Source organism: Paroedura picta, chromosome 18 (assembly GCF_049243985.1).
Source record: "Paroedura picta isolate Pp20150507F chromosome 18, Ppicta_v3.0, whole genome shotgun sequence".
NCBI classification, from domain to species: domain Eukaryota; kingdom Metazoa; phylum Chordata; class Lepidosauria; order Squamata; family Gekkonidae; genus Paroedura; species Paroedura picta.
Genome location: NC_135386.1, coordinates 736,121 through 754,519, shown reverse-complemented (window position 1 = coordinate 754,519; position 18,399 = coordinate 736,121). Strand labels below are relative to the sequence as shown.

Here is an 18,399-nt window from a genome sequence, read left to right as displayed (position 1 = left end):
GTTCACATGTAGCATCCGAGGCTCGGGGAGACCTTCCAGGGCTCTTGGGTCCTCCCGCCACAATTCAAGCTCTTAGAAGTCTATTCCTCAAAAACCATTAAAAACCGTTCCCCTCTCGGCTCTCGGTGGTAGCTGTGCTCATTGTGTGTCATGATGCCTTTCCTTCAGTCCTTGCCCCCTTCAACGGCTGTGTGTGTGGGGGGGGGACACTTGGCTTCTTGGTTCCCAGGGTGTCCCCGACGTGGACAGAGCGGTCTTGCTGGACCTTGGAGGGCTGGCTGAGGCCAGTCTTCTGGGGGTGGGCTGGCCTCTTGCCCTCACAAGCCAGTTGTGATTTAGTGGGGGGGGGGGTAGGGGTGGGGGCTTCTTTGTACCCCTCCTGTCCAAGGAAGGAGCCGTCCTTCCAGCAGTTGGCTTCGACCTCCTCCAAGCGGCTGCTGGCTCCAGACTGTCCCCCGGAGACGGGCTTCTTTGGCCTGGCCTTGTCCAGCGCTGCCTTGCCAGCCTCCCATTTCCCAAGGGCCACCAAGCTGCTGCGGGGGTTTGGGTGCGATGCCGAAGAGCAAACAGTCCTGAAGTCAGGAGGGCATTCGCACGGCCCCTCCTCAGCTGCCCAACCAGAAGAGGAGGACGCAGACGCCATGTGCCATGCTCAGAGTTCTGGCCCTGGCCTGCCACAGCATGGCCTTGCCTGTCCCAGCCAGAGAGCCGCGGCCGGCAACGCAGCCAGGGCCTTGCTTTGGTGTCTGTTCCTTGGGAAGATCTCCAAACCACCACCGGCCATCTCCTAAACAGCACGCCTGGCCTCGGAGGAAGAGGGAGATCCTTTTAAGGCAACGGCGGACCCAACGGTGCCCTTGTGCTCCTGCCGGCACCAGTCCCTGCCTGGGGAGAGGACGCCGCTCCGGCTGCAGCCCGCCTCCCCTTGAGCCAGGCCCTCTCGGCCAGCTGCCGGCCCAAAATAGCCTCCCTTCCACGACCATATTTGTTCAAGACGGCAGGAGCGCCTGGGAAGCAGGTCGGCCGCCGGCACCAAGAGCCTCCTGCCCGCTCGGCCTCGGGGAGGGATGCAGCTCACCCAGCTGAACCGGGAGTGCCTGCTCCACCTCTTCTCGTTCCTGGACAAAGACAGCCGGAAGAGCCTCGGCCAGACCTGCTCCCGCCTGCTGGCCGTCTTCCAGGAGCCCTCGCTGTGGCCTCTGCTCCGCTTCCACGCGCCTTCGGAGCTCACCCGGGGGAACTTTGTGCTGGGGCCGGCCCTGCGCCACCTCTCCATCTGCTGGCACTCCAGCCGCGTCAAAGTCTGCAACATCGAGGACTGGCTGAAGAGCGCCTTCCAGAGGGACATCTGCAGCACCCACGAACACACCGTCAACCGCTTCCTGCTCCGGGTCTGCCAGAGGTAAGGCCCCCCCCCACCCCCACCCCACCCACCCGCAGCCAATCGGGCAGCCAATCCCATCCAGGCCCGGCCCTCCTGAGCCCCAACCTGCCCTCTCTGCAGAGGCTCCAAAAGCCCATCTGGCTGCAGAAACCTCCCAGCCATCTTGGCACCAGGCAGCTGGTCAAGCAGGGATCCCCTCTGCCTCCGCTCTGCTCTCCTCCTCCTGCCAAGGATTCCGTCCCCCGAGACAGCAGAAGGGGCTTGTCCTTCTAGGCTCCCGCCCTGCCTGGGGCCCTCGTTCCCCCCCCCACCCCCCCAGGCAGGCCAGGCATTCCTCAGAGGTGCAGCCCAAACATTTCCGCTGCTGCTGCTCTCGTCCTGCGCTGAAATGCCGAGGCGAGATGGAGGCTGGCAGAACCACCCCCACCGGAGCTCCTGTGCTGGTCTGTCCCCTGGGGGTGGGCAGGAAGCTTTTGGCACAATCGCAGCTGCTTTGGCTCTGCCTCGTGTCCACTTCCAAGGTGCTCTTCCTGCCGACCCCCTCCCCGAAGACTCCCAGGAGCTGGCCCATGGACACGGCGACCCGACCTCGCCAGTGTTCGGACCCCTACCGAAGGGGCCGAACGCTTCCGAACGCCTCCGTGCTGGGAAACCCTCCAGGCTGGGCTTGACGGCACTTTCCACGGGCTCCAGCAGGCCAGCTGGGCGATGGCAGAGGCGGGAGGGAGGGAGAAGCAGCCTGGGGTGGTCTGGCCACGGCGGATAAGCGGTGCTCTGTTTTCATGGAGGCTGCAAGTGGCCCCTTCCCCTTCCTTAACCGGCCGTGTTCCTGCTTTCAGATGTCCCAACCTTCTGGCTCTGAGCCTGTCCGGGTGCGGCCACGTCACGGACGAAGCGGTGGGCTTGCTCCTCCAGAGCTGCTCCTGCCTCAAGACCCTCCGACTGGAAAACTGCGTCCGGATCAGCGACCGGACTCTGGAGGCCGCCGTCACCTACGCTGACTCTTTGCAAACGCTGCAGGTGGATTTCTGCAGGAACATCAGCCCGGCCGGCTTGCGGAGATTCCGGGAGAGGCGTCCTGCGGTGACGCTGACGGCGGAGAGGAGCGCCGGCATGATCCCAGACCAGAAACCGGGCCACAACTGGACGTCCGGCAGAGCAGCAAAGAAACTGCTGTGGTCCTAGGAGCCTCACCGTCCTGGCGGGCTGAACTTCAGGGATCACGCCCACGGAAGCATCTGCAAGGAAGGCCTCGCACACAACCACAAGGAAATTCTCCTGCAGGAGCCCGTGGACGTGAGGCCCCCGACCCCTCCCTAGAGGACCGTGGATTTGGGTGGCCTCGGGTGCCTGCCTGGGAGCACGAGGGGGCCAGGGGGCCGTCCCATCCCCCCACGGCCAAGGAGTTCTGCAAGCATGTTTGCGACACGGCTTCTGGACAAGGTCTCCAGAATTTCAGACCACCACCAACACCAGACGTCATGTACTTACCCCCTTCTGGCCGCTCTTCCCAACTTGTGCTCCTCTCTGAAAACCCCCAAGCACGGGGAGAGGAAGCCACACCTCTTGCTTCCCAGTGGCCTCCCGGACCTGCTAGTGAACAAAGTCTGTGGCAAAAAAGGAAGCTCCCACCTCAACAGTCGTCTCCCACCAGCTTTGTAGTCTTGCCTGAACAGCCCCCCCCCCACCCCGCCCCAGTCGCCATTCATTGCCCCACAACTGAGCAACAATACAACATGACACAGCGCCCACAAAACCTGCCCCCCCCCCAGTTCCCCACACAGCAAAGCAAGGGCTAAAGTATCTGATGTGCAAGGAAAGGCAGAGAGAGCCCTGGAGCCGTGGAGGCTTCTGTGTGGGATTTGGCAAGGCCAGAACAGCCCCTGAGGGGTCGGCTCCTGGCCATTTCCCCGGGCCTCTGCTCCCCCCCCCCCCCGGTCCATCCCTGCTCCTTTCTGCCATGGCCGCCAGACCCCTGTCCATCTGAAAAGACAAGGGGCAACTCCCCCCACACCCAGCCCCCCAAGAGTCAGAAACAGACGGCGCTGGAGGATTTCTAAAGCACCAGAGGGGCCGACGGGCCAGAGGGCAGAGGCAGCTGCAGAGGCTGGGTGGGCAGCCCGTCCGAGCCCCCCTGCAAGAGCAGTCAGGTCTTCCATTCGTTTTTTATTTTCCTCTGCATAAGGAACCCTGCACAGGCATTTCAAATTAAAACAAAAATAAATATATGAATATTCATGTAAAACTGTCCTTTCTAATGAACCATTATACACAATGTACAACTCTTTGTGTTCACCGGGGAGGCTGGACGGACGGCCCCGCCCAACAGAAAACGCACCAGGAAGGCCCCGTGCAGGCTGGTCAGAAGAGAACTGAACGGGGGCGGGGGGGCGGGGGGGACCCTGTTGTGGAGCTCACTTTTGCTTTCCGTCGTTTACAATCACCAAAAAATAAACACATCTAAGTTTCATTACATTTATCGGAACTAAAACCTTGGCCACGGGTTGGTTGGTTTCTAAAACATCTATCGTTACCATAAAGTGTTGTCAACACTGAACTCTTGAGATGGGACACGATGTGCAAGAACCAAAGAAGGGGGGTGGGTGGTGGGTGGGTGGGGGGCGGCCCAGAGCTAATAATCCGTGTCTGAGCCTTCCGCATTGTCCACGTTCCGGGACAGCATGTAATTGTCCATGTCGATCGACCTGCAGTTGTTGATTGCATAGCGCAGACGCTCGGCCATGATTGGCTGGCTGGAGTAAGGGGGCAGCCGCAGTTGAAAGAAGCAGGTCTGTGAGGTAGGCAAGCTGTCGTAAGGCTGCAGAGGGGGAGAGAAGGAAGGCAGGCGGACGGCCGTCAGGGCTCTCCGGAGGGGCAAGCCCTTCCCCTTACCGCTGCGGGAGCGCCTGTGCCCAAAAAGGCCACGGCCTAGGAGAATTCTGCGGAGGGAGGGAGGGAGGGAGGGAGGGGCCTACGCAGTTCCTCACCAGCAGGCCCAGAGACGGCGGCCACCCAGTCAGGGAAAACCGAGGGGGGGGGTTGGGGTTGGGGTTGGGGTTGGGGTTGGGGGGGAGCTCCTCTCCCGGCCTCCTCAATCCCGGCTCCTTTTGCCCAAGGATTAACCAGTCGGGAGAGTCAGGAGAAAGGAAGCCAGCGTCTTACCCGATCCACCTTCATTATCTGGAAACGCTGAGAGATATCCGCCGTGTTTGCCGGCAGGCGGGATCTGCCCGACACGAACCGCATGAAAAGGACCCGCTCCTCGTTGGAGAACTCCTCCAGGGTGTGCCAGAACCACTGGACCAGCTGGTGCTGCTCGTCCACCTCCCGGTAGCGCACCACCTTCTTCAGGACGTCCACGGAGATCTCGGGCATCCCGCACACCATCTGCTCCAGCTGCCTGGCCGTCAGCAGGGAGAGCAAGGGCACCGGGACGATCCACGACATCCCCTCCCGCACCGACGCCACCTGCCGCCCAAAGAGGGGACGCGTCACCGGCAGGAGGGGGCACAGGCCCACTGACAAGGAGGGGGCCCTGCGTGCAGCGGCGCAGTCTTGCCCTCAAGCAGGCTCCCGGGTGAAGCAGGGCCCAGGGAGGGAGGGAGGGAGGGAGGGAGGAAAAAAGCACAAATCTTACAGCCCCCACGACCAGTTTGGGAACCCCACAGTCACTATCAACGGTGCTTCCTTCATCTTGGCGGGGGGCGGGTAAAAATGCCCCATAAAGGTGGGGAGGCCAAGAGTGCCCCGGCCCCCTGCCCAAGAGCCTGCCACCTCCCTCTGCCCCTCCGTGGCAGGGCCAGCCCCAAGGCCATAGAGGACGGGTCAGCCTAGAAGTGGTCATGGTGGGGGGCCTCTCAGCCCCCCAGGGGCACCAGCATGGAGGCACAGGGGCCTTCGGGCAGTGAGGGGAGGAGGGGGAAGCAGAAGGCCTCCCCGGATCAAAGCCTTTCTGAGCGGCGCCCGTCTTGGGAGGGGGGCCTCCCATCCAGACACTAGCCTAGATGGGGCTGGCCTGGCCCTTAGCAAGGCCTCAGTCATGAAACTGCAGGGAGGGCACAAGGAGAGAATCTGGCAGAAGAGACCCATGGTCTCAGGAAACCCTCGTCCCTGACTCGGGGCCAGCCTCTCTGGGGCCCAGGCTCACCTGGCGGTCCATCTCGTGCAGCCTGTACTCGATGGCTCGCTCCACGTACTCCTTCCTGTTTGAGAAGGTCAGGGGGATGCTGTTCCCCCCGGGGATGATGGGGACCATTTTCCCGTCCGCGCTCTGGCCCACAAACGAATCCAGAGGAATCATCTAAGAGGGAGGGAGGCAAAAGGCGGCCCCGTCAGGCCCAGGGCCCCCCACTCTCCTCGGCTCTCGGGAGTGTCCTTGTGGGCACGGCGGCAGGGCGGCATTCCCTCCTCCTCTGGATCGGGGCTGACGAGACACAAAGCAGCAGCCCTGGGGCCGTGCCCTAAAATGCGTGGCTGCCATGGGTGTTTGTGGAAAGCGTTTTCCCGCCACACTCCTGCCTGATGACGGCCCTCCGAGTGGTCAACGCAAAAACACGGGAAACAATACAAAGGTTTCAACAACAACAACAACAACACCTCCCAGGGGGAGGCCCCCCCCCGTCCTGGGTCAAGAAGCAGGGGCCAGACCTTCCTTGGCCAGGCAGAGGGCAGGGGAGGAGGGGGGTCCGGCCCTGCACCCAGGAGCCAGGAGGAGGCCGCCGGGAGGGCTGGCACCCACCTCGTGGAAGTTCTCCTCCATGATGCCGCTGTCTTCAATGTGAAGAATGCTGTTGAGGGTCTGCACGTAGAGCAGGTCCACCTCCTCGAGGTCCTCCAGGGCCAGGGGGATGCAGCAGAGCTGCTTCCAGACCAGCGGGGCCAGGTGCAGGTCCAGGGGCTTCTTGGTGCGGATGGCCACGCCCATCAGGATGCCCAGGAACTTGAACTGCAGCAGGTGCTCCCCCAGGCAGGCCGACGGGTTGAAGAGGAACCTGCCCAAGACGCCAACGGCCTCGGTGACCCCCGGGCAGACGCCGCCCTCCGGCCCTCCGGCCAGGACCCTCAGGACAGACCATCCCCCATCCCACCCACCCCCCACCCCCGTCAACTCACCGGTCTCTGTTGTAGCCGACTTCCGCCGTTGCGTTGGGGGAAGGGATCAGGAGGTCCACGACTCCCGTCTCAAGCTCCTGGAGAGGGAGGAGGAGGAGGAGGAGGAGGAGGAAGAGGAGGGACGCCTGAGGAAGGCCCTGCATCACGGGGGACTTCTAGGCTCCCCTCCGCGGAGAAGAGCAGCCTGGCTCCCTGGCGGAGGCCTCCTCACAGCCGGCCACTTTCAAAGTTAGGGTTTTTCTGGGCCTCTTGGAAAGCACCTGAGGCACTTTGTACTCCAACATAATATATGCGGCCCCTTAACCTCACATGGCAGAATTTGGCATCTCCACCCACCTCACCCCACCCCACCCCCAAATTCCACTCCTGATTTTGCCCCGGTCTGGCCACACCAGCGTGGCTCCCACACCTGCAGGGCGGGCAGGCCGACCGGACGCACCTGGCACATTTCGGTGATGGTGTCATCGAAGACCCCTCCGGCATCGTCGGCCCCTTCGCCCACCAGCTTCACTTTCCAGGCCCTGGAGGGCAAGCGGAGGTCAGAAGCGTTGAGCTTGACCACCTGCCGGGCTATCTGGACGGAAATCGGCTTGCACTTCCGCCCTCTTGGGGGTGAGAGAGAGAGAGAGAGGAGGAGGGAGAAGCAGCCATTAGAGGAGTCTGTGAGGGAGGGTCCGAGGCCCACCCTGACAGCCCAGCCCGGCAGAGCCTCCGAAGGCACCGACCTTGTGGAGATCCTCTTGACGGTGATCTGGGGGCCGTAGTTCTTCCCCTGCACCATGGTCTTCCCGATGGAGCGGACCATGGGCAGCGTGTAGACCCTGGGGGCCAGCAGTGGCCTCAGCTGCCCTTGGACGATCCCCCACGTCCCGGCGTTGTAATGGGAGGCGCTGTTCTGTAAGCAGGCAGGGAACCGGGCTCAAGGGCAACCCCCTCCTCCTCTCCGGCCAGAGTTCACGGGGCTCCCCCCCCCCCCATTCTCTGCTGCCGCCCTCAGGGGTCAAGGCCCGGAAGCCAGCAGGTGGCGGGATCCAGCCCCAAGTCTTCCAGTGTGCAAGTGCAAAGACAACCTGGCAGGACCGGACCAGCCCCCCCAGCCCCCCCCCCCCGTCTCTCTGGCTGACCAAAACAGCTCCTGTTCCGGCCTCTCCAGGGATCAGAAGCCAGGCTCTTGGAGAAGCCCCCTGCGGGAGGCGTGGCCTGCAAGGTCACAGGAGGGACGGGACCGGCTGACCCTGCGCGAGGCTACAAAAGGCCACCGTGGACCCAAGATCCAACCTCTCCTCCAGAAACAGCATTCTGGCCTCCCATGGGGTGGCCAGGCCTTCAGCGTGCAGAAGGGGCTCGGGGGGCTCAGGGGGTGTTACCTGATTGTTGGGACTGAGGTTCAGCAGGCGCCAGGAAGAGTACATGAGGTCGGAGAAGTGGTAGAGCAGCCGCAGCCGGGCTCGGACCGTGTGGATGCTGACCTCCTTCAGGGCTCCGTACTGGGGCGGGATGGCATCCGGGAGGCCCAGCTGCAGAGGGACAGACACGCCTGCCCGGGGGGGGGGGCAAGGGGGGCGTTAGAGGGCAGCCTCGCTTGTGCACAACAAAGCTTGTCCACGTTAAGACAACAAGGAGCCAATATATACACAATCAATGGCTGACAGCAATTACAAAGTCACAAAGCGTTTCCCCTGCAAGCCGATCCAAAAGGCTGGGTTTTCCCTATTTATCTCTGGAATCTGTTGCCCATTTCCCTGAGGCTGGAGGTAAATCTCCTCTCACGCTTTGCCTGTCAGTGTGAACTGGAGACTTCCGCTCCATGAAGCCTCTGCATCGGAGGACGTGGGCCGCCTGAGGACGCTCATGCCCAGAATGACTCTTTGCCCCTGGAGCCCTTCTGCTGCCCGCTTGGATCAACCATTCGGAGAACGAAACTTAGCGCATCCTGGCAACCTCATGGATTTTGGAGCCAACAGATTTGGGCCAACACAAAATGCTCAGAGAGTTTCTGGAACTCCCCCCCCTCCCCCCCCTCCGCCCCCACCCCCATGGCTGCGGCCACCCTGGGGAACCCCGGCCGTCACCCGTGTGGATCACCTGGCGCTCGGGGGGGAACGGGCGGGGCGGTCCACGCAGCACTGTGGCAGCGTCCCGCCGAAATCTGCCGGACGTTCTTTCCCTGCAGAGAAGTGATCAGCACTGGCTCCCGGACGTGATTGGTGTGGCCCAGGCCAAGCTAGAAGGGACAGGGGGAGCAGGAATGAAGGCGGGAGGGAGAGGCAGGGCCTCGGGCCTCCTCCACAGGGGCTGCTCCCAGGGGAGAGGCCCCAGGTCTGCTCTGAGCGAGGCAGACACGGGGGCAGAAAGGCCTCAAGAGCCCGGAGTGCAGCTGGCCAAGGGACAAGTGTTACTGAGGAGAAGCCACGGCTGGCCCGGGTGTGCCAGGCCCTCCCTCCCTCCCTCCCCACTTGCCTGCCCCTCGGAGTTGCTCCCCCAGGCGTAGACGTCCCCCGAAGAGGCCAAGGCAAGGGTGTGCTCGGCCCCCACACCCACGTCCTCCACAAAGATGCCCGACAAGGCCGGAACCTGCTGCGGGCGGTTGTGGTTGCGGGCTCTGCCTTCCGGCAAGCCAATCAGGCGGTCTGAAACGGGACCAGAAGCCCCCGGCTAGATCGCAGGAAGAAAGGCAGCTGCCAAAGGATGGGAGCAGGCCGGGAAGGGGGGGGGGTCTCTGGAAACAGCGTGGCCAGCAGCAGCACACAGCAAGGAGACCTCCCGCTAACGCTGCCTCAGGGGCTGGCGTCCTCTGAGCGTGGAGGTGCCCCCTGCACACACCCTGCCTACGAGCCCTGGGGGGGGCCTCTCCTCCGGGGATCTCTCTCTCTCTCCCGGGGCGTGACCTCTTCCCTCCCAGCAAAAGTGAAATGACCACCAGGCCTGCCGACCGGCACAGCAGGTGAGTGGGCCCCGCCCAGCTTACCTTGCCCAAATGTGTAGACGTGGCCATCTTTTGTCAGTGCCACGGAAAACTGGGTCCCACACGCCACCTTCTTGATTCCAATTCCACAAAGAATATCTACTTTCTACGGCAGAAGGCCAGAAAGGCAAAATGTTACCCTGGGATGACAGCGGGCTGTCCAGCCACAAACCCAGCGGGCTGTCCAGCACAGACAGGGTGCCAAGGGTCTCAGGAGCCCGGCCGCTAGGCAGACGTCATTTCGGGGCCCCGCAGGAGGGAGGCTCACCTGTGGCGAAGATTTGGCGGTGGAGTTGCCGAGGCCGAGTTTCCCGTAGTCCCCGTCACCAAACGCCCAGACCATGGAGCCGTCCGTGGACACAGCTAGGGTGTGGTTCAGCCCACAGGCCACCTAGTGGGGGACAGCCCCGTCTGGGTGAGAGCTCCACCCCCAAAGCCAGGGTGCCCCTTTGGCCAGGCCTGGTCCTCCCCCAACCTCCTGGCACACACCAGTCCCGCTCAGTGTGAGGGACGGGGGCCCTCGGCTGGGGCCCGGAGGAGCGCAGGGCGGGAAGCAGCCCCCGCCAACCTCCGCCCAGCCAGGGGGCTGCGCTGGAGTGGGCTGCAGCTGGCCAGGCCCCGCTCTGAGCTGTGGGGGAAGCACAGGCTTGGGTGGCCCCCTGCAGCTGCGGAGTGAGGCTTCCGGCTACCTCTCCGATCTGGTAGCCCTCCAGGGCGGTGACCCTTTCGGGAAGCTTCTTGTTGGAGGTGTTGCCCAGCCCCAGGCGGCCGTAGTCCCCGTTGCCAAAGGTGAAGAGCTTGCCATCCGCCGTCACCACGGCCGAGTGCTTGAAGCCGCAGGACATCTGGGAGGCAGAAGCCGAGAGGGCGCCTTAGCCGGGGCCAGCCCCCCCTCCCCCCCCTCTCCCCCTCCCCGGGCTGCCTCTATGGCCCTTCACCTGCACCACTTCTTCTCCCTGCAGGGCCTCGATCTGCCTGGGACGGCGCTGCCGGTCGCTGTTGCCGTGACCCAGTTTGCCGTAGTCGCCGTCCCCCCAGCTGAAGACTTCGCCGCTCTCCGTCAGAGCCATAGAGTGCCCGTCGGAGCCACAGGAGGTCACCAGTTGGGTCACCACGAAGCCTGGCCCAGGAGCAGAAGCCAAATCAATGCGCAGAACTCAGCTTATCACCTGCTGAGCAGCAGCAGCAGCCGCTGGCCAAGGCTAGAGCACGCCGCGAGGTCCGGGGGCCTGAGCTCCGCCCACAAGGGGGGCTGAACTCTGCGGCCCTCAGAGCGGGCTGGCAGCCACAGGAGCTCCTGCCGGGACACAAAACCTGCTTGTCCCTGAGGAGCCCTGGGGGGAGGCGAGGAGCTTCCAAAGCATTCCCCCCCCCCTTGACCCACTCCTCTCAGAAAAGACTGGCCAGGGCCCCCCAGCAAACAAGGCCCCTCTGCCCGGGCTGATCAGAACACCTGCGGGAGGCCATGCGAAGGCTGTCTCCCTCCCGGTCCCATTCAGAGGGGACGGGGGATTGGGGGGTGGGGGTGGGGGGTGCTCTTTCACCTTGTAGAGCGGAAATCACGGTGAGGACGTGGAGATCGTCCGAGTTGCCTTGCCCCAGCCGGCCGTAGCTCCCTTCTCCGCAGGCCAGAACCGTTCCGTTCGCTTGGATAACAAACGTACAGTTCTGGCCACAGATGACCTAGTTAAGGGGGGAAAAGCATGCGGCTTAGTGGGGGTCCTGCTTTCACACGGAAGATCTTACCTCCAGACACAGACTCAAAGCCCAGCAAGCGTGCACACCTGGCTGCGCAGAGGGCCAAGGTCGGTCTTGTCCAGGTGTGGAACGTGCCGTTTAAACATACACACGCTCAGCTGTTTTTAAAAAATGTGCAGTTCCAAATGACTGCAAAGCCCCTGAAGCAGCCCCGGGAGCTGGGAGCCGAGCCCCGGGCATCCCCGCAGAGGACAGAGGCCGGGCTTAGCCTTTCCCCTCCTCGCAGGGAACAGAAATGCCTCTGGGCCTCCTGAGGTCGTGTCCTTGCAGGGCAGTGAAATGCCGGGGGCTGCAGCGAGAGGGGGAGAGGAGAGGAGCAGCCCCAGACCGCAGCTGGGCCTCCCGGTTCCAGAAAGGGAACAAAGCCAGAAGCAAAACCCTCCCGAGTTACCTGCTGAGCTTGTGAGAAGGACGGAGCGGACACGGGGACCAGAACGTTGCGCCCGGCCTCCGCTAACTGCCCGTGGCGCCCGGCTCCCCAAAGGAGGACGTCGCACTTCCCACCGAGGTGCCAGTCCTGGGTCAGCGAGGGAAGGGAGACTCTCAGGGAGAGCCCACCAAGGCTCGACCCACCAAGGCCCACCCTCCTCCGCCGCTTGACTCACCTCCGGCCGCGACGTTGCCCAGGACATAATCTGCTCGTCCAGGCCGTTGATCCATTTCCCGTTATCCTGGAAAGCCCAAAGTGTAGCTCAGGGCCGAGTCCAGAGGGGGCAGGCCACCTCCCCCTGGGGCCAACCGGAGGCTCCCTGCCAGGTGAAGACCTCACAGGCAGGCAGGCCGTGGCAAGCAGGGCCTGCTCATTTCCTCCCCTCTTCTACAAAAGGGACAGTGCTGGAAAGCCTGCCACCTCCCCACCATCATTGGCCTCGGATGTCCAAGGACGGACAACTCCCAGAAAGCAGAGGGAGGGCATTTGGGCTCCAAGCCCTGCCGGCGGGCTATCCGGGGAGGGGGAGGGGGGCTTCGAGTGTGGAGGGCCAGAGCTGGACACGAGGGACCCTGACCCTCTATTCTGAGCAGGGGCAGGAGATTTGTTTCCGTTGCAATCCCCCGCCTCCCCCGGGACACGTTACCATCAGGAGGGCCAGCTCCTCCTCCGGCACGGGCTCCAGGTCTGGGACTGCGAAGGAGTCTGGGAACGGGGCCCCCTTGGCCAGGGCCTCCGCGGTCTTGATGGTGGTGGAGAAGCACTCCAGCCAGGCCCACTCGGTGGGGCTCCAGGCGGAGGGGTCGGGGAGGCAGGTCCGGAGGTGGGGCGGGATGGGCGGGTTGCACAGGAGCTGGTCGAGGCGGAGGCCCACAGCAAGGGAGGCCAGGCACTGCATGTAGGGGCTGTGGACCAGCTGGTCTCCGCAGACCACGTGGGGCTGGAGGGCGACAGAGAGAGGAGCGTCAGCGAGGGGCCCCTTGCCAGCGTGGGGGGAGCTGCAGGGACACTCGGGGGGGAGGGGGGGGCCCGCAAAGGCGACCGCCTCCCAGGCATCTTCCAGGCTGAACGAAGCCTGAAGGGAAGGAGGAGCCAGCTCTGGGGGGCTGACATCTTAATTAAGGTTTCAACATCAAGGTCGTGAGAGGAGATTCCCTGGGAGCTAAAAGGGACTCTGCAAGCCCCTGTCAAAGCCCAGGAGAGCCCCAAAGGACCCTGCCTGGCCACCGGCAAAGGGGAAAGGTCTGGCCACCTGAGATCCCAAGAATGGCAGCCCCCAGGGCCGGATGTCTGCTTTTGTGGAGGAGTCCCCGGAGAAGCCCTTCTGGCGAGGCCAGCGTGCCGGCCCCGGGGCCAGGATCCCGAGAGAGGAACGTGCCCCCCTCCCCCCTCCGGGGCCCCTGACCTTCTCGTAGGTGTACTGCTCCTGCAGCATCAAGGGCAGGCGCTCGAGGAAGGCCCTCATGCAGGGAGCCGTGTTGAGCCCCTGGATGCCCTGCTGCCTCAAGGCGGTCCGGCAGGTGGCCAGCACGTGGCTGGAGGAGATCCACTCCGGCGAGCAGCTCACCACCAACACATCCTGCCAGCACCCGGGAAGGCGAGAGGGGAAGAGGCCTGCTTGAGACTGCCCGAGTCTCCGGGGGGGAGGCAGGGGCCCAGCGGCTTCCAAGGACGGGGCCCTGGTGAGCCACCCCCCACCCCCACCCCCACCCCCGGCTCGGGTGTCCTTGCCCAAGGAAAGTGTTCTCCCCACCACCACCACCCGTGTTAATTCAAGGGCAAATGTTCCCGGGAGAAATCCTCACTGGATCGGGGGGAAGCCGGGGAATCCGCCTGAAGACACGGGCAGACTGGGGGGAGACCGTGCCCCTAGCGGGGAGCCGGCCGACACATGGCCCAAGCGAAGGGTACCTTTGACCTGCTGGAACAAGCCGCAACGCCGACCTCGGGGATCCACACGGTGGTCTGGATCGCCCCCGAGCCGATGACCAGGCTCTGCAAGATGGAGCCGTCCTGCGGGGAGGAAGAGGGGCCCCTAAACGCTCGGTCCCTTCCGTCCTGGCGGGCTCCGATGCCGAGGTCAGAAGCCGCCCGCCCGCCTCCTGCACCCCACCTGTTGGCCAGACCTGGCACCCAGTGGGGAGACTCCCCCCGGGGCTGGGCTGAGGGGTGGCTGCTCACACCAGAGCCCCTTGCTCACCCGGAGAGACCAGATGTTCATCAGCCCCCCGAGCCCGCCTGACACCAGGGTGAGTCCGTCGGAGCTGAAGACCACCGTCCGGACGGGTGTGATGTGCCCTTTCAGCTGGTAGATGCACTTGGTTTCCGCCACCGACCGGTAGGCGTCCTGGAAGCAGAATCCCAGCCTCAGAACCCCCCCCCCCCCAGGCGGGTGGGGAGACCCACAAGGGAAGGCCCCGATGCTCTGCCCTCCACTCCTGCCCTCTGCAGCCGGACTTCCCGGAAACATATCCGGTTCTTTGTGCAGCATCAGAAGCCACATTAGAGACTGACTGAGTCTGGCATCAGGGCCACTAGAACGGTCACCAGGGGAGTCCTGACCCACCCACGGCCCAGGAAGGACGCTGGCCAATGCACAGGAGACCGTATCCTGCCCCACCCCTTCTCTTGCTTCTGCCCTGAGGTGGCCTCTTTCCTAGCAAGGCCGCCCTAGCAAGACCCGGCCACCCCCAGGCCTCCAGAGCCACCTGGGCCCTCTCACCTGGCCGCTTGGCTCCTCGTCCCACCAGCCCCCCAAGCAGCTTAGGCCGGGCTGCAGCAAGACTCTCTCGTCCTGGGGGACGGTCCAGACGCAGAGCAGGCCGTTCTGACAGCCTCTGAAGGGAGAGGAGGAAGGGCCTCGTGAGGGGCAGCAGTTCGGGGGGCATCACACACCAGACCCTCCCCCTCCCCCCCCCCGGGACAACTGGAAAGGGTATAGCTGGGTGGGGGAAGGCCAGGCACAGCCAGGGGGCCGGAGCGTCCACTCACGTGGCCAGCAGGAGTTGGGGCTTCGGCCCCTTGCCGGGCAGGCCACACCAGGCGATGGCGCCGACAGCCGCGGGGTGCGAGAGGGAGGAGAGGTGCTGCCAGCAGCCCCCCACGTGGCCCCAGAGCTTGACCGCTTCTTCCTTGGCACACGTCAGGAGCGTCTTCCCCGTCGGGGCCCACTTCAGGCTCACGAGGGCGTCCTGGGGGGGAGGAGGAGGAGGAGGAGGAGGGGCTGGGGACAGGCACTGCACAGGCCAGGCTGTGGCTCAGGAAAGGCCACGCCGAAATCTAGCCCCTCTTTGCGGAGAACGCCCCTTTGGGCAGCAAAAAGCGGGGCATAAAATGCCACTTCATACCCTCTGCCAAAGCTATGGCTCTGTACCCAGGGGACACCCCTGGCCAGACCTCGGGGCCGCCTTTATGAAGCTGGGAGTGAACTTGAAGCACCGTCTGCCTCAAACTCTCTCGGGCGAGTGGCTTTACCTTGTGCGCATCCACCAGAACGATGCCTCCTTTCTCCAGCGGCTCTCTCGTGCCGATCAGCAACTTCCCGTCCAGGTAGCCGATCGCAAAAGGCTTGTCTTCGCTGAACCAGGCCAGGCAGGTGACGGACACTGGGCAAGCGAGCCACACAGAGAGACAGAGGTCGCTTAGCAAGACAATTTGTGGGCAGAGGATCGGTCTAGAACGCGGCAGCAGCTTAACAAGCAGGGGGGTGTTTCCTCGTGAGAGAGAGAGAGAAAGCCAGCAGCCACATGGCTTCTATATGGGATGTCACGGGGAGCCAGGAGTGCCCCAAGGGCTGCTGCTGCTGCTTTCCAGAACCTGAAACGTCCTGGATTCAAGGCGGCCAAGGCAATTGCAGACCCCCCCCCCTCATGAAACGTGGAAGGGTCCCGCTGGCCCAGCCTCTGCGGTTGCCTCCTGGCTGGGGGCTCAGACCTCTGAAGGTGGCTCTCCAACCCCCCCCCCCCCACACACACACACCCCACACACCCTCCCGGCCACTGACCATCCTGGCGGTAGCAGTGCTCCAGTTCTACTCGGCGCATGGTGGAGATGTCCAAGACCTCGATCAGCCCCAGAGACCCATCGATCCGGCCGACGAGCAGCAGCTCCGGGGCCTCTGCCGCCCAGGCTGCTGCGGGGCTCTCCTCGGGCCAGGCCAGAGCTGACACCCAGTGGGGCTGCGTGTCCAAGAGGCCTTTCCCACCTGCCGGCACAAAAGGCACCTCGTCTCCCAGGCAGCCCAAGCCCCACGGCCCTCCCGACACCCAACCATCCCTCCCCAGGGAGACCTTCCCTCCGGTTATTTTGACATCGCCAGAGGCTCCACCGTGCTCCATTAAAAGGCAGGGTGGCAATAAAGCAGCACCTCAAAGTAATACCCGCAAGCCAGATCCCAGCTCAGAGCCAAGACGAATCCAGCAGCCCCCACCCCCCACGAAGCGCAAGGCCCCCCAAGGCCGGCTGGCCCCCTACCGTTGACTTGCCAGATGTTCACCATCTTTTCCAGGGCTCCGGCCAGATACTTGCCGCTGACGCTCCAGCAGACCAGGGACAAGCAAGGGTCACTGGGCGACCCCAGGCTGTCGTCGGCCTCGCCTTCCCTGCCATGGAACAGGAGAGCCATGTGCAGAGACTCCCCGGCCAAGAACAGTCTAGCAGGGAAGGGCCACTAACCTGACGGGTTCACTGTGAGCTCTATAGAGCTCCCTCCTGGCTCAGATCCTATCGCAATGTGACAGCAAGGGCGTGAGGTCAGGAGGACAGGAAGCAGCCTGAAGCTGAGCCAGACCCCTTGGTTCGTCAAAGACAGAACTGTCCGCTCTGACTGGCAGCCACTCTCGGGGGCCACAGGCAAGGGGCAGGAAGGAAAAGGGGAGAGGACAAGTCTCTGGCCTTTGGCCCCCTGTCGGAATGGATTTAGGAGCTCCATCTCCCCCTCTCCCCCCCCCCCAAAAGTCCCCTTACATTTTATTGAAGATGCACGTCTGCTGCAGGGAGTACTGCTTCTTGGTCACGTTCCAGACCCGAATTGTCCCGTCGTTCCCACTGGTGGCCAGCAGGCCCTTCTTGTTGCACCACACGCACGTCATGACCTGCCGTTTGGAGGAAGCAACGTACAAGCGGGGGTCACCAGCACGCCCAGGGGAGCTCGCCACAGCTCCGAGGGAAGTAGCCGTGCAGAAGAGAAGCCCTCTTGGTCAGACCGAGGGCTTCCTTTGACCTGCCCTAAGCCCCCGTCTTGTGAGAAAGGGAGAAGCGGGCAATGTCCCCCCCTCCCTTCTCTGTCCCCTGTGTCGGCCTCTGTCCCGGCCCGGCCGGCCTCCGCCCGTTACCCTGTTCTGGTGAGCCTCCAGCTTGATGAAGGAGCACTTGCGCAGGTCTCCGCCCATGTCCGCCAGGGTCTGGGGGCTGGCCTGGTTGTCGCGGTCGTGGGCGGCCAGGGTCCGAACGAGCTGCTGGGCGGCCCACTGCCTGTGCTGCGAGGACAACCTTGAAGAGAGGCAGCAAGCGGCTAGCGCGTTCGCCAGCTCCAGGGGGCCTACAGCGGAAGGATCACAGGAAGGGTGGGCATAGCAAAGGGCAAGGAGACCAGCTCAGACGAGACAACGAGGCGAGGCCGGGCCGAGTGCAGACAGCAGAGGAGGGCAAAGGGCCTCCCCCCACCCCCCAACAAGCCCCTCCAAAATGGACTCCGCCTCCCATGAGGGAGCCACACCCCACGCCCAGCCCAGCATCGCCCTCTCCCCGGCAGACACAGCCTGGTGCCCATTCCAGCAACGTCGCCATCCTCTCCGGGGCCGGAGGCAGCCTCTGCCCTCCCGCGGTGGGCACAGCCCCCTCCCTGCCCATCAGCTGCAGCCACCTCCCCAAGGCCGGTGTCGACTGACTGCCAGCACACTCAGGGCGGGGGGGGGGGGGCTGGCTCAGGAAGCCCAGCTCCCAGAGACGTCAACGGCGCGGAAACCTGGCCGGCCAGCCGGGCCCAGCCTCCACCGGGGCGAGAAAGCGGAGGCGTTCCTGCGGGCACCGAAAGGGCTCTGCACCCATACCTTTCTTTTCCACCTCCGCTTTGTCATAGTGGGGCCTCAGCCGGGCCCCCTTGTCCGCCAGCAGGGCCACGAGGGCTTGCGTCACAACGAAGTTGGGGGACGTCACGAGCTTGTTCTCCTCCGCTATCCCCCGCAGGAAGCTGGGCAGGAATTTCCGCTGCATCGGGTCATCCACGGTGGTCAGGTTGACCCCTGTTGCGGCCGAAATCAGGTTCTGCAGCCAAGGGACAGAAGTCACGCTGGGGGCGACGGACCACAAGAGTTTGTACACACACACACACACAAGCCTCTCCAGAACGGAAAACAGCAGAGATTTGCCCCTTGCCTCCCGACCCGTTCTTGGATCCGTCCCTCAGATCCGGCTGCCCGAAGGCGCACAAGAGCACCTGGGAGGGAGGGAGGGAGGGAGGGGGGGTCCCACCTGGGTGCACAGCTGGACCAGGAGCTTGGCGGCGCTGGGCGTGTTGGAGGCCAGGCACCCCACGGCAGTGCTGAGGTAGGCCAGGCAGGAAATGGGCTTGCTCATTTTGCCGTGTCCTCCACGAGACCTCTCAGAGGAGACGGATGCCGCGCAGGAGCTGGTGGAGAGGCCGGCCCTCCCGGCTGCGGCCAGGCACATCAAGCGCACCAGAGTCCGGATGTCGGTCAGGCCCAGGGACTCCAGTCCGGCTGCCAGGCTGCAGCTGGAACCGCTGTCCAG

General features: G+C 64.0%; 2 protein-coding genes across 9 annotated transcripts in view; one reads left to right on the top strand and one right to left on the bottom strand.

The window, feature by feature from the left end:
- The first annotated feature begins 572 nt into the window (after positions 1-572).
- On the top strand, positions 573-3,434 carry FBXL22 (F-box and leucine rich repeat protein 22). The gene is made up of 2 exons (XM_077318008.1): positions 573-1,402; positions 2,224-3,434. The coding sequence occupies exons 1-2, from the start codon at positions 1,068-1,070 to the stop codon at positions 2,567-2,569; spliced, it is 681 nt and encodes a 226-aa protein (XP_077174123.1). The 5' UTR covers positions 573-1,067; the 3' UTR covers positions 2,570-3,434.
- A 103-nt stretch (positions 3,435-3,537) lies between these two features.
- Positions 3,538-18,399, bottom strand: part of HERC1 (HECT and RLD domain containing E3 ubiquitin protein ligase family member 1) — a 49,420-nt gene continuing 34,558 nt past the window's right edge. For 7 of the 8 annotated variants that reach the window (XM_077317915.1, XM_077317918.1, XM_077317919.1 and 4 more), the window contains exons 49-78: positions 18,121-18,391; positions 17,700-17,913; positions 16,983-17,188; positions 16,615-16,742; positions 16,123-16,250; positions 15,653-15,853; positions 15,124-15,254; positions 14,641-14,840; positions 14,372-14,486; positions 13,850-13,996; positions 13,561-13,662; positions 13,055-13,228; positions 12,296-12,589; positions 11,825-11,890; positions 11,611-11,736; positions 11,006-11,144; positions 10,400-10,581; positions 10,151-10,306; positions 9,730-9,852; positions 9,465-9,567; positions 8,957-9,126; positions 8,582-8,720; positions 7,864-8,033; positions 7,222-7,391; positions 6,936-7,101; positions 6,497-6,573; positions 6,123-6,375; positions 5,532-5,684; positions 4,547-4,852; positions 3,538-4,202 (exon numbers count right to left, since the gene is read on the bottom strand). In XM_077317915.1, coding sequence (XP_077174030.1) covers positions 4,017-4,202; positions 4,547-4,852; positions 5,532-5,684; positions 6,123-6,375; positions 6,497-6,573; positions 6,936-7,101; positions 7,222-7,391; positions 7,864-8,033; positions 8,582-8,720; positions 8,957-9,126; positions 9,465-9,567; positions 9,730-9,852; positions 10,151-10,306; positions 10,400-10,581; positions 11,006-11,144; positions 11,611-11,736; positions 11,825-11,890; positions 12,296-12,589; positions 13,055-13,228; positions 13,561-13,662; positions 13,850-13,996; positions 14,372-14,486; positions 14,641-14,840; positions 15,124-15,254; positions 15,653-15,853; positions 16,123-16,250; positions 16,615-16,742; positions 16,983-17,188; positions 17,700-17,913; positions 18,121-18,391 — 4,996 coding nt within the window. In that variant the 3' untranslated portion in view covers positions 3,538-4,016. Of the gene's footprint in view, positions 4,203-4,546; positions 4,853-5,531; positions 5,685-6,122; positions 6,376-6,496; positions 6,574-6,935; positions 7,102-7,221; positions 7,392-7,863; positions 8,034-8,581; positions 8,721-8,956; positions 9,127-9,464; positions 9,568-9,729; positions 9,853-10,150; positions 10,307-10,399; positions 10,582-11,005; positions 11,145-11,610; positions 11,737-11,824; positions 11,891-12,295; positions 12,590-13,054; positions 13,229-13,560; positions 13,663-13,849; positions 13,997-14,371; positions 14,487-14,640; positions 14,841-15,123; positions 15,255-15,652; positions 15,854-16,122; positions 16,251-16,614; positions 16,743-16,982; positions 17,189-17,699; positions 17,914-18,120; positions 18,392-18,399 lie in introns of those variants that run through there. The other variant, XR_013227436.1, reaches the window with a different exon arrangement.

Bases quoted from the DNA above. Each gene is read 5' to 3' on its own strand.
- FBXL22 (XM_077318008.1), top strand. From the start codon at position 1,068: ATGCAGCTCACCCAGCTGAACCGGGAGTGCCTGCTCCACCTCTTCTCG. The intron at 1,403-2,223 runs GTAAGGCCCCCC...TCCTGCTTTCAG, and splicing joins CTGCTCCGGGTCTGCCAGAG to ATGTCCCAACCTTCTGGCTC.